Raw genomic sequence first — 13,127 nt, forward strand, 5'->3', positions numbered from 1 at the left:
GAAGGACCCTCTTTTATTTGGAGCACAGGGAAGTCTGGTAGTGCAAATGGGATTTCGAAGAAATGTTGTGTGTATTCTATTACCCGAAGCTATTGTCTAAGCTTGTCTGGTTTGAAAGGTCAGCAGGACTTGGAAAAATGTTTTATTTCCACTCGATACATGCTTCCCCTGAGGCAGTGAGCACCTGCCTGACCGAGGATGGGGAGGAGGGGGACGGATTCAGGTTTCCATTTATACATTAGTGTCTGAAAATTCCATCCCCCTATCTTATGTACAATGTGATCCTATTTTTGTAAAAGAAAACGAGAGAGAGAGTGATGGGTAGAGAAAAGGATATAAGAAACAGGCAGCAGCACCGATAGCCTCCAAGAGGATGACGGCATTGTGACATATTCACGTGCCACGAATAGAAGATCAGGCAGTAATAAAATATGGGTAAGCTCCTGTTATACTTAAAAACGTGGCTGTATTTTAGCAACAAAGTTGAATGAAAAAAAAGCAAATCCAAGAAGACTAGCTTCGGCATGTTATTTTTCTGTTTAAAAAAAAGCGAAACTAGGGCACCTGGGTGGCTCAGTTGTTAAGCATCTGCCTTCAGCTCAGGCTGTGACCTCAGGATCTGGGGGTGCTGGGATAGAGCCCCGCATCGGGGAGTCAGCTTCTCCGCCCCTCCCCCCACTCATGGTCTCTCTCGCTCTCAAATAAATAAATAAAATCTTTTAAAAAGTTCTTTCTGACATTAGGAGAAATAAGATAATAGCTTAGAGTTTATCCTAGAATGTGTTACAATTAAACGCATGTAAAATGAAAATAATTTCAGTCTCATAAAATGCATAAATAAATAAAACAACTAATCTAATTAGAAGATCATTGTTAGTAATCACAATTTTATCTCCGTGTCATACCTTGGGGTTAATAAAAAGCAATTTGTGTAACAAAGTATTTCATGATGAGATTTTTTTTTCTTCGAATTTTTATTTAAATTCCAGTTAGTTAACATACAGTGTAGTACTGGTTTCAGGAGTAGAATTTAGCGATTCATCACCTCCATACAACAATCAGGGCTCTTCCCAGGCGCCATCCTTCATGCCCATCCCCCATCCAGCCCATCCTCCACCCACCTCCCTCCACCATCACCATGAAATTAAATACACAATTCTAGTAAGGGAAAACAACTGCAGACCCCGTGAACTATACCCTACGAAGGCTCAAATTTAGCCCCACACTAGCAGCAGAAAGATTTCTTTTTAAAGACATACTGATTCCTTGGTGATCCGAAGAACATTTCCCTGTTGAAGCCCTAGTGATTTTAAATGTTGGTACGGGAGCCGCGAGCTCCACCTGTTAGACGGTCTCTGCTGCCACCTCCTGGTCATTGTCATAACAAGCACACAAATTGGCCCTAAAATCAACAATGACAATTTTATATTTTAAAACGTTCAAAATAAGAAGAACCGAGATGTGTTGGATACCGGTGTCACCGGCAGGGACCAGGCACCTTGCACCGTGAAGATCCTGAACCAACCCGCAAAGGGACGCTGCCGCCCGGCTTTTCCCGATTCTTACCCACTCCTCAGACCTTGGACCCCTTCAAGGAAGAAATGTTTTTCTTTAATGTCAATGGACACAAGATAATCTGTCATCAGGAGATCTCACTCTGTTAACTTTCCAACATTTAAAGATGGTTGCTTCAGTCCTTAATGTCATAACCCCCCCCAGCGAGTTTGTGTCTTGCCAACTAGCTTCGATATGTTATTCTTCCATTAAAAAAAAAAAAAAAAAAAAAAAAAGCAAAACTGATATATTCTTAGGCAGGCACACATCTTTAATAAAATTATTTTGTAAAGTAATGATGAGCTAGGATTTGTGATGGTGGTTTCCTCAGGTGAAGAAGCTGAGAGACGTGTTCTCAGGGGAGCCTCTACGTAGATGTGTGTTATTGTCAATATTCTGTTTCTCAGAGACGATAGAGTTTTTGTTTTTGTTTTTGTTTTGGATACTTTTTTTTTTTTTACAAAAGTAGTTTAACAAATAAGTATAAATTAAAGAGAAACATAACTGGACCAATTTATAATAGTGTCAATATAATTCTGCGACTTCAAATAAAATTTAATTATTAAAAGGAAAGAAATACAGCATGTTAACAATTAATATATCTGCATATTGGAAGTATGCTTTTTAAAAAATTTTTTTTATCGTCCCCGTATTTTATACTTACCCCATCGTGAATGTGTACATCTTAATAAAATTAAAACATTTTTTTCATGCTAACACCTTTAATTTTTTTTAACGTGTAACAAAGGCATGCGCTATTTAGAAATCTGGGAGAAAAGGGGATGTGCAGCAGAGAGGGAGGGGGAGAGGCCAGTGAGAGAAGAGGAAGCCAAGGGAGCGCCGGGTTTTGGGAGGGTGGGATGCAGGGTTTGACTTCGAGGATTGAGGAGTGACTTTACTGACAAGACCCAAATCACTGAGTCTGATAAGAGCTCTTTCAGCCGAGAGCTGTGGGAAGAAGGCCCGAGTGGACGGGCTGAGAGGAGAACAGGGGGAACAAGGAAAAACACGTCTGTCTCCACACCTGTGTTCTCCGTTCTGTCCCCTCTAGATGTTGAAGTATATTGGCTTCGTGCATTTTTTAATAGACTGGACGAAGGATACAGGAGATCTCCCGGTACTGTTTTTGCAATTTCCTGTGAATCTATAGTTATTTCAAAAACAACTCCAAACTCCCCAGGTGACTGCCAGTCTAAGACCCAATAATGAAAGGCAGGAGTTAGAAACTCTCAGAATACATTAGAATCCCCCTGTCCATGGAGTGCAGGACCCCACCCCAGGCTTCTGACTCCGTAGGTTTGGGCCTGATATTTAGTTCCTAGCACGGATCACAGTTGTGTGGACGCAGCTGGCGGAGACCCACCCCCAGAGGGTAGGAATGCTTGACCGAACTGGACCCACTCGCCCTCCTCCCGAATCCTAACCGTACCCTGGAGGCATGGAGAGCTCAGCGGGGGCGGGAGAAGCCGAACTCTCGGAACACACAGCAACGTTCGTCCTTTTCGTGTCAGCCATACATTAGGATTACCCGGGGAGCCTTGAAAACCCCCAAACCCGGGCCACAGCCCAGACCAGCCAAATCCTTCTCTCCGGGTGTGGCCCCACAGGCCGGAGGTTTTTAACTCTCCAGATGGTTCCAACGTGCAGCCAGACCGGAAAACGGGGCTGTAAAGAGACTTCGGGCGACGTGAATTGATGAGAGTCCGTGATGGGGATACACGAGCAGCTTGCGTCATGGACACGTTTTCTAGGGCTGGTGAAGGAAGTCAGACTGAATGGCCGGGACGGAGACCCACGTCCCCTCAGCTCCAGGACCGCCCAGAGCCTGACGTCTGCGTGAAAAGCCAGTGCACACAGGCACCGGGTTACACACGGGGAGCCTGCCCCGGGCAAGGACCTTAAACCCTCCTCAGAGACAGGACTTTCGTCAACGGGCCGCCCCCGTGGGGAGGGACGGACTCAGCTCGCAAGGTTGCTGGGCCCGACCTGCCAGCTGCGCCCGCGTGTCTCGCAATTTCCCGAGACCGGAAACATCCGGATCGCTTGGGAATTTCTTAGAAGTGCGGATTCTCCGGCCCGACCAGGGAGCCCCTAAATCAGAACCCGCATGGGGGCCCCTCCACCCGCGGTTTAACGAGCCTCCGGGGACGCCCGTGTCGCCAAATGGAGGTGACCTGGTAAGGAGCCGCTCTGGGTGTCTCTGGGCAGCGTGGGCAAGTACAGGTCACCAAATGCAGCGAAGTACTCAGGATGCAGGTGACAGAGAGGAATAGGCGGCACACGAAGGATTTTTAGGCCGTGAAACTACTGCGCGTGAGACCGAGACCGTGGGTGCACGACGTGCGTCGGTCTCAACCCAGGGAAGGCACCAGAGTGACCGCGAACTCGGGGCTTTGGGGGACAATAGCATCAGCGTAGGCTCATCACTTGTAGCAAATGTGCTCGGTTTTGTTGGGAATCTAAACCTTCTCTAAAAAATGTCTTTTTAAAAAAGTTGTGGGCGCCTGGGTGGCTCAGTCGGTGAAGCGTCTGCCTTCGGCTCAGGTCCTGATCCCACGGTCCTGCTCCGCGGGGAGCCTGCTTCTCCTCCTTCTCCCTCCGCCCCTCCCCCTCACTCGTGGGTGGGCGCTCTCTCTCAAATAAATAAAGTCTTTAAAAAAAAATAAAAATACATTGCTCAGTGATATTTGATGAATAATTCAGGATGTGTTTGTACTTCAAACGTGTTCATCTGAAATTCGAATGTCACTGGGTATCTCCTGTTTATGTAATCTGGCTGCCCTCCTTGGATCAGCCTATTTTACAAGGAAATAAAGGATAACAGGGAGACAATCCGCAGCCACAATTTTATAAGGAAATACTGAAAATGAGACTTGCCTTCATGGCAAGAATAGCAACATAAACCAAAAAGCTTACGAGGGAACAACGGGACGTAATCAAACAGAAAATGAACACCAATAGGGAAGATGTCATCCCAAGAGCCTCACAATTAACCTTTACGGGACATCTGTTGTGTTCCAGAAACCTCCTAAGTGCTCAAGATGTCCCGTGGCGTTTTTGTAAAATCGGTGACAGATCACCATTAACTTCCTTCTTGGGGCAGAAGGGCCTCGGACCTGATCGCGGAATCATCAGGCACTCACTTTGAATGTGTTTTCTGGTGGCGTTTAAAAGTTCCCAGCTGACGAAAGCTGCTGTTACACTCGAGACACGTGTAGGGCCTTAACCCCGAGTGCGTGCGTCGGTGGACGTTGAGGTTGCCTTTGTGGCTGAAAGCTCTCCCGCAGTCTTCACACGGGTAAGGCTTCTCCTTGGTGTGGACCCTCCGGTGACTCCGCAGGGTGGAGTCGTGGGTGAACGTCTTGGGGCAGAGCTCGCAGGAGTAGGGCTTCTCGCCTGTGTGGATTCGCTGGTGGACTTGGAGGTCTGAAGGCTGCAGGAAAGCCCCAGAACAGGCCTCGCATTTGAAAGGCCTCTCTCCCGTGTGTGTCCTCCAGTGAATGTAAAACTGAGATTTATAACGAAATCCTTTCTTGCATATGCTGCACACGGTTGGTGTCTGTCCTGGGGCTTCTTTCCCAACAGGACGGACTGAATTGGATGCAGGTTGAGCTGAGAATTCTCCTTTGTCCAAATACGGGCTCCCTTCTTCAGAAATGGAGGTGTTGTCCAGTTTTCTCCTTTTGGGATTTCTTGGACTCTTCTTCTGAGAATCTGTTCTGTTCCCACTGCAAGTGGAAATCTGCCTCTCTGAAACGTGGGCGGAAGGTGTGTCGACATCCACGTTCCTAATACCGGTTGCTTCTTGGAGATTCTTCCCACCCTTCGCCCTCATGGAATCTGTCCAAAGAACGGTTAGCACACAACACTTGAGAAAGAGCATTTTCAGTGACACCAGCCTCGTCTGAACCGAACACTGCTGTGGGCTGAGAACCTCCCATCAACCAACAAACCTGGGGATTGTACGTAGGACACTGGAAAGTCAGTGACGGAGAAGGCTTGACATTTCAGAGCTCTCTCCCCCCAGGAGATGTCAGTGCTCGATCCCCAGCCCCCTCCCAGCGTAGGAAGAGCCACTAACTCCGCTGAATTCCCCGTTTCCGTGCTCACCAGGACCTTCTAGAAGCTGAGGCTCTTGGGATTTCAGTATTGCCGTCTCTTCCGGATCTTCCATCAGATTCTTCTTCAAGTTCTCCTTGGGGCTCAGACCCTCCTGCACACCTCTCCCAGGAACGGTCTCCAGCAGGAGAACGTTCTGTCCCTGACAATGGACAGGCAAGTGCGTTACCAACGTGTCGAACTTGGGGCGTGGGAAGCTCTCGTCTCTGCTTTCCGCGTCCTGCCCATCTCCCTAATCTGAGACCCCGACTTTCTCAATCATACCGTGTTGTGATGTGCCCAGACTTCCTTTGGGCCACTCATCACTCCCCGTCGTCAGTCAGTACCCACCGAACCTTTAAATCACGTCCACCCACCGTTTACGCTTGATTCCCCAGCGACTCGGGAAGCAGGGTGGCTCTAGGTCCCCGGGTCCCTGCTCAGCACTACCGACATTTTGGCTGGATGCTTCCCTGCTGCGGGGCCGTCCCGTGCGTCGTGGGATGACTGACCTGGTTTCCAGCCACTGCACGTCAAGTCCACCCTCCAACCCCACCTCCATTCTGACAACCACAAATGTCTCCGGACATTTGCAAATGTCTTCCAGAGGCAAAATGACCCCAGGTGAGAACCACTCCCTGAATGTAAGGTACTGACGCTATTCCCAGACGTGTCCTTTGTCCAACTGTCATTTCATGGAATGTGTGAGGAAATCGGCTATGGAAAAATCAGCCCTCGGTTCGTTAGCCTGTAGCAAACTACCTAGCACTTCATTGAGACGCTTTCTTTCTCCCCAGAGGCTCAGAAATGTCTACGGGCTTGATGCATCCATGGGAATCCCCGGGGTAAAGGGGTCCGGTTCTGTACTCTGATGCTATCCCAACTAGCCACAGCCACCACGTCTTCTCGTACCTTCTGCCACCGCTCCCTAGAGATGGGGGAGGGCGTCCCACTCACCGGCCCCCTCGATGGCTCACTGACTCCTGGCAAATTCTGCAGCTCTCCGCTGACCTTCTGGCTGCCCTCTGGACGTGTCTCACTCACAGGCAATCGGGGCTTCTTGGACAAGTCCGTCACCAGGTCCGTGTCACTGACCTTAGCTTCGGCCATCTGAGCATCTGAATTTTGCACAAGAAATTCCTGTCCTTGTAAGGTGACTATGGTCTGGGGGGGCAAGAGTCAAGCAAGATCAGACTCAGAGAGCCAGAACATAGCTCCCTGTATGAAGCTACCACACACCCACACTCTGTTGGCATTACTTGTTTAAAATGGCAACCTCCCAAGTTGTGACGACGAGAAACGTCTCCGGAGTCAGATGCAGCCTAGGGGTGAAGGTGGACTTAGCCCACCCTCTTGGGCTGGACGACCACCGGCCTAGCCACGATATCTAATCAACCACAACACCTCGCCTCCCCGTTTCCCCCAGCGCCTCGGCTAGGACTCAGCCCTCAAACTGCCGTCCTAAAGCCAGCCTCGCCCCTCCTGACCCCGCACGGGACGCGTGGCGCGCTGAGAAGTCCAACACCGCGCCCAAGCGACACTTCCCGCGTTTGGCTTACATCTCACTCAGCCCGCCTTCGGGATTCCTCGATCTATCCCAGAGTGACACGTTAGAGTTCCCAAGGCTATTCTCCCACAGTGTTGTCGAAGCTTATAATTCCCATTCTCGGCGGGAGAATCTCGTCACCTGCCGGGGCGCTCAGGGAAAGGACTGCCATGTTGGACCTGTGTCCTCTCCTGCCCGCTTACAGAACGACCTCCAGAGGAGCCGTCGCCCCATGACTGGTGCTGCCCCAGGTCCCATCCCCTCCTAGATCCTTCTGACCCTTGCTTCCTCTACAAAGCATACAGGCGCACTCCCGCCACCACGACGGAAAAGGTCTTACCTGGTCGGAGAGTCTTACCTGCGAGCCATTTTGACGCCATCGGAGGGACATTTGGCAACCACCAGAGATTTCGTTTTGTTGACTTTCAGAACTGGGGGAGGTTGCCCTTGACATCAAGGATGCCACTAAACACTACGATGCCCAGGAAAGCCCCCAAGAATGGTCCATCCCAGGGTCACTGGTAGATCTGAGACCCTAATGGAGCCGAAAGCCTACCATCCCACTCCCCTTCTTTCCTCAGCATCATCCCGGGACTCTAGTTACCATGGCAACGTGTTCGGCGCGCCTCTCTGTAAATTGTAGCTGCCCTAGTCCAGTAGGACCGCCCTTGAGAGGGTCTCTGGCGAGGTCAAGAACTGTAATGTAATGGACTGGACTGGTTTCAGGCTCCTTTCTCCTGGAGCCTCTGGAATGTCCCTTACACAACTGTCCCCACGAGAGGTCGGGCAGGGGGAATGACGGTAAAGCGCGCAGACTCCTGAAACCCCAGATGCTAGTCACCTCCCCTCTCCTCCCTGTCGTGGCAGCCAGAGATGTCCCTAGACGTTGCCAAGGGTCTCCTGAGGGGCACACCGTCTCCCACACGAAAGCCACCGACCCTGTGTCCTTCCCAGTCCAGGGGCACCGTGCAGCCCCCGCACCGGCTCCCCTTCCCCGTTCCCATCAGGGAGCCCTGCTCACCCATTTCCTGGGGGTCTGGTTGCCTCTCAGCAGGTCCCGCAAATCTTTGCAGCTCCGCACACCGCTTTCCTTGACTAGGACCTGGAGCTCCCGAGGCATGGAGATCATGAACTGCTCCATCACCAGCGTGTCCAGGATCTGCTCCTTGGTGTGGAGGTCCGGCCTCAGCCACAGGTAGCACAGCTCAGACAGCCTCCTCAGGTCCTCGAGGGGGTCCGACTTCTCCGAGCTGGTGAACGCCCTGAAGCTCACGTGCCATGTCTCACGGCTGCCGTCCTGCCCCCCAGCGAGGGCTCCCCGCGATGGCACAGACCGCGGCAGCTGTGACCTGGGGCCGCCTCGGGGTTTCTCCTGACCCCCTGGACATGTCTGGTCTGCAGCCATATTTACCGGAGAATTTTCCAGCATGACGCTGCAAATGCTCTGGAAGCTGGTGCCTAATTATGACCTCCCTAAAGGGATTTACTCTGGTTTTCCTCAGCAACTGGCCCGCTGTTTGTTCAGAAGTCTGGGGGGGAAAGGAATGAACCAGATTAGTTTAACTTCTTACCTCCCTCTCCCCTCCAAACCCTTTGCCCCAACACTAGACACCATCCCCAACTCGTCCTGTATTTAATACTGTGGAAAGTAACCCCCACTATTATTTTTCCAATGTCCACCTTTATAGTAAATGGTGGTTTAAATGTCTGAATGGCCCCCTGGATTCTGAGCTCTAAATGTATAGAGGTGGGCTCAATTTTCTCATCTGTAAGTGGGGACAATATCATCCTTTACTATAAATTAAATATAACTATGTGTAAAGCTCCTGAAATCCATTTTAACAATGTCAGTCTTCATAGCTTTCCATCAGGACAACATACCAGGCAAAACTGTATTAGCTAAAATTCTGCAGAATACAGAAAAATATTTACAACCTGAGAATTTCACGTGGTGTAGTAACATTGGAAATATTAATCTGAGACCGTCCCCCAACGCATTTCCTTGTTGATCCCAGGGTATTGCTTTGTTCCAGGAAGGGGAGGACTCCAGAGAATCCTAACAGGGTTAACAGATACTTTTACGGTGGTAAGATACACATAACACAACATTCACCATTTTAACTCTTAAAACGCACAACTTTGGGTCACTACTCACATTTGCAATGCTATGCAACCATTCAGCACTGTCTAGTTCCAGAATCTATTCACCCCCCTCAAAGGAAAACCTGTCCCCATGGAGCAGGCACTGCCCCTTCCCCCGCCCACCCCCAGCCCCTGGCAATCCATTAATCTGCTCTCGGTCTCTATGGGTTAAATACTTAATCTCATCCCAGAAAACGGATTTAAAATCCAGTGCTCTTAGAAATTTTCAAAGAAGCAAGATTTTAAGAGAAGAGCTTTCAGGAGGTTTTCAACCCAGCTTCCAAAGGCAAGAGCCACCCTGATACTCTGCAGATAACCATTTTGTTCCAAGAACAACAGCTATGTGGGGCGTCTGGGTGGCTCATTTGTTGGGCGATCGGGCTCCCTGCTCAGCCGGGGAGGCTGCTTCTCCCCCTCCCTCTGCCTGCTGCTCCCCCTGCTTCTGCTCTGTCAAATAAATGAATAAAATCTTTTTAAAAAATGCAACCCACACTTTCCTTCTAGTGAGAGATCAGGGGTCAACCTGAGGAAGGGATAGAAGACTGGGGGTACTTGGCAGGCCACTGAGAGCCACGTGGCACCCGGGTAGAGAAAAGGGCTTTAATCCTGGCTGGGCTAATAGGTTGATAAAAAGGTCCTTATTTAAAGGTCTGATTTTTACCCTGCGGATAGCAAAAACCCAGCGATGTGTTTTTAAGCAACAGTATGGCAAGTTTAGAAATCTCAGGGGAAGCACGTGCCACACAGAGTTCAAAGCGAACACGTTTGCCTAAAATCTGTCGACTTTTGTCCTATTCCAGTTATTGGGGAAGCCTGCTTCCGCTCAGTGTTGTTTTAGCTTTAATTCGCTGTTAGGCAAGTCAATCAGCTCTTGGGCGGCCATAACCCTTCTCCATGACATGGGGACGATAAATCTGCCTCTTACATTGTCTGAGGATAAAATAAGAGGGTGCCGAGGGCATGTCCGGCACATCTTCACCCAGTGGAGTGACCAGCATTTAGAGCTGAGATTCTCAACTAAGGGTCACTTGCCCTACTCCCCTGGCACCTCGGGACCCTGTGCAGCGTCTGAAGACATTTTTGGTTGTCATAACCCCGGCATGGGAGAGGCGGGTGGGGGGGATACCGCTAAACATCCTGCAAGGCACAGGACAGCCCCCCAACTCCCCTCCCCCAAACAAAACAACAAAAAAATTATCTGGCCAAAAATACCATCTGAGATTGAAAAACCCTGGTTCCAAGTACAAACCACACATACCACACCACGATGATTCACAGTTAATAATAGGGTATGGGAAGATCCTTGCTTTCGCAAGACCTGGGAGATAATGCGTAGTGAATATAGACCCAAATCCTCCTGGTACCAACCTCCATCCGACCCAGGTTCCAAGCACCCTTCGCCGTCCCCACCCGTAACTTACCTCGTTCTCGTCTTCACGCCTCCAGCCTCCTCGCCTCTGAGACGGGCTCTCCAACAGCCTTGAGCCAAAACACACAGCTCTGTTTATATACAGTTAGAGAAACCCCAGACTTCCTGTTACCTCATCAGTCCAAGGATTAGTTTAAGGCCATGGAATGAACCATTTAAGATGGTGGCGTGGATTGCATTTCCCACTGAAACTCCATCACGAGAAAAAAAACCAATTATTAAAATAAGGCTACTTGGGAACAATATTGGTTTTCCTGGTCTACTGAATTATTTGTCATGTGCCTGAAGTGTTCAAAGGAGTCAGGGAACGTAGGGCTGCAAGTTTTAAGCACTTTGGGTCAAGATTTTATTTAAAATGAGCTGACAAGGCAAAGCGTGAGAAGAACATATTTAGAAAACCTGAGGTTGCCTCCAAGTAGAGAAAAGTCCGACATCTATCAAGTTCGCAGGCCGAGCTTTTCCTAAATGCCGAAGGCAAGTCTGACTCCTGAAGTCCAGAACGTGTGAAGAGTGGTATCAACCAGTGATGTAATCTAGTGCAGGGTCCCAGGGTGGCTCATTCGGCGGCGTATGCGACTGCTGATCTTGACGTTGTGAGTTCGAGCCCCATACTCGGTATAGAGATAACTTAAAAATAAAAAATAGAATCTTTGGAAAAAAATAATCGAGCTCAAGCAAAGCCCTAACATATTATCCAATCCAAGGTACTGAGAAATGAAAAGTTAATTATTGATACATAAGGAACACTGGTGACTTTTTAAAACTTATTTTTACTATTTTTCAATATTTGGGGATTAATACCTTAAAACTTTGCTCAAACTAGATGAAATCACTGATTTGATATTCATCAATTTACCCTTTTATAAAAGCAACGGAAAGCAAACAAAAGCTCGCAGACACGCTCTGCAAATTCCTTTTCTCCCTGGTGGGGACGGTGGTTTTGAGATACACGAGATTTCTCCGTGGACCTTCTTGTCCCCCTGAATTAGATCTCATAAATTCTGAAAAGCTATCATGGTGGGTCTGCATGTTACTGTGTGAATTTTAATCAAGGGTTGGGCGTGACTGGTTACAATTCTGGAAGCTCTCGGTGTCCATCAAATCATAATAAATCCACTCAGATAGTGAGCTTTCTTGTGTAACATTTCAGATGAACTGGAAGGCTCCCGGCTTTGGGTGATTCTGGCTTCAGTCCATGGGGGGCTGAAGGGAGTCTCTAAACCCTGCAAACGTCAGACTCCTTGAGAGCGGGATGGTGGTTTTCTGGCCACATAAACTCTTTCCTTTCATCCTGAGTCCAGTGCATGGGTGACTGGCCACCACATGGGATTCCGAATCTGACCACTCGTCCCTCACTGCTGCCTCTTCTAATCTCTCTGGAACCCAGACCTTTGCAGCCGCTTCCAGAATGGTGCCCCTCTGCCCTCCTGCCCTCGAGGGCTGTGCTCCCCACTGCCCCAGGCTGCGCAATGAGACCCCAGGCGCACATTTCACTCCTCCCTTCGGAACCGAAGCACGGTTTGCAGAGCACGTGGAGGAGAAGTCTTGCCCTTTCCCAGCACCCAGTGGCCTTCAGCATCTCGCCTGCAGACGCTCTCCCTTCCTCAGCCCCCTCCCCAGCTGCCTCGCAGCTGCCCGAGCAAGCCTGGCGCGCTTCTGCTCTGGGACCCACACGGTCTTGCTCCGCGGTCTGGAAGGCTCTGTCTGCCCTGTGCAGGCACGGCTGACCCTCGTGCTTGGTTCCAACGTTCTTCAGAGGCCTGTCCGGAACCAGCCAGCACCACACCCCCGGGCTCTGAGGCCTGAGCCGCGCCGTCTCAGCCTGGCTTTGGGCCCCACGATCGTCCCTTGTGAGGTTTGTGCCGTGCCTCCCATGATGCCGAACGGCAGCCCTGCTCCGCCCACCCGACGCCAGGAGCCCCCCCCCCCCCCGCCCCCCGCCTGGACAACCCGAATGTCCACACCCCGTGCCCAATTGTCCCCTGGGGGGCGCACTTGCCGTAGTTGAGAACCTTCATGAATCTGGTTTGTTTTGTTTTTTTATTTTATTTTATTTTATTTTTATTTTATTTTATTATTTTATTTTTTTATTTTATTATTTTATTTTATTTTATTTTATTTTATTTTATTTTATTTATTTTATATTTTCAAGTAGGCTCCACACCCAGCACGGAACCGAACTCACGACCCTGAGATCAAGACCCGAGCTGAGATCGAGAATCGGCCGCCTAACCGACTGAGCCACCCAGGTGTCCCAACCAGCTTTTTTATGCTTTGTTGATTTTTTGCATTAGCTGTGTCCTTATTGGGCCCCATGAGTTAGTATCCTTTAGGGTAGGATAATTTCTCAGTTCAGGG

The 13,127-nt window shown here is 49.6% G+C and overlaps 1 protein-coding gene across 1 annotated transcript; it reads right to left on the reverse strand.

The window, feature by feature from the left end:
* Positions 1 to 4,693: 4,693 nt before the first annotated feature.
* On the reverse strand, positions 4,694 to 8,603 carry LOC113248538 (zinc finger and SCAN domain-containing protein 5B-like). The gene is made up of 4 exons (XM_026490059.4): positions 8,220 to 8,603; positions 6,610 to 6,816; positions 5,665 to 5,815; positions 4,694 to 5,394 (listed from the first exon to the last, which is right to left on the reverse strand). The coding sequence occupies exons 1-4, from the start codon at positions 8,601 to 8,603 to the stop codon at positions 4,694 to 4,696; spliced, it is 1,443 nt and encodes a 480-aa protein (XP_026345844.2).
* Positions 8,604 to 13,127: the final 4,524 nt, after the last annotated feature.

Source organism: Ursus arctos, unplaced genomic scaffold (assembly GCF_023065955.2).
Source record: "Ursus arctos isolate Adak ecotype North America unplaced genomic scaffold, UrsArc2.0 scaffold_19, whole genome shotgun sequence".
NCBI classification, from domain to species: domain Eukaryota; kingdom Metazoa; phylum Chordata; class Mammalia; order Carnivora; family Ursidae; genus Ursus; species Ursus arctos.

Coding starts and splice junctions, on each gene's coding strand:
- LOC113248538 (XM_026490059.4), bottom strand. CDS start 8,603: ATGGCTGCAGACCAGACATGTCCAGGGGGTCAGGAGAAACCCCGAGGC. Junction 5,816..6,609: donor GTGAGCCATCGAGGGGGCCG/GTGAGTGGGACG, acceptor GTCCATTGTCAG/GGACAGAACGTTCTCCTGCT. Junction 5,395..5,664: donor TCAGCTTCTAGAAGGTCCTG/GTGAGCACGGAA, acceptor TTCTTTGGACAG/ATTCCATGAGGGCGAAGGGT.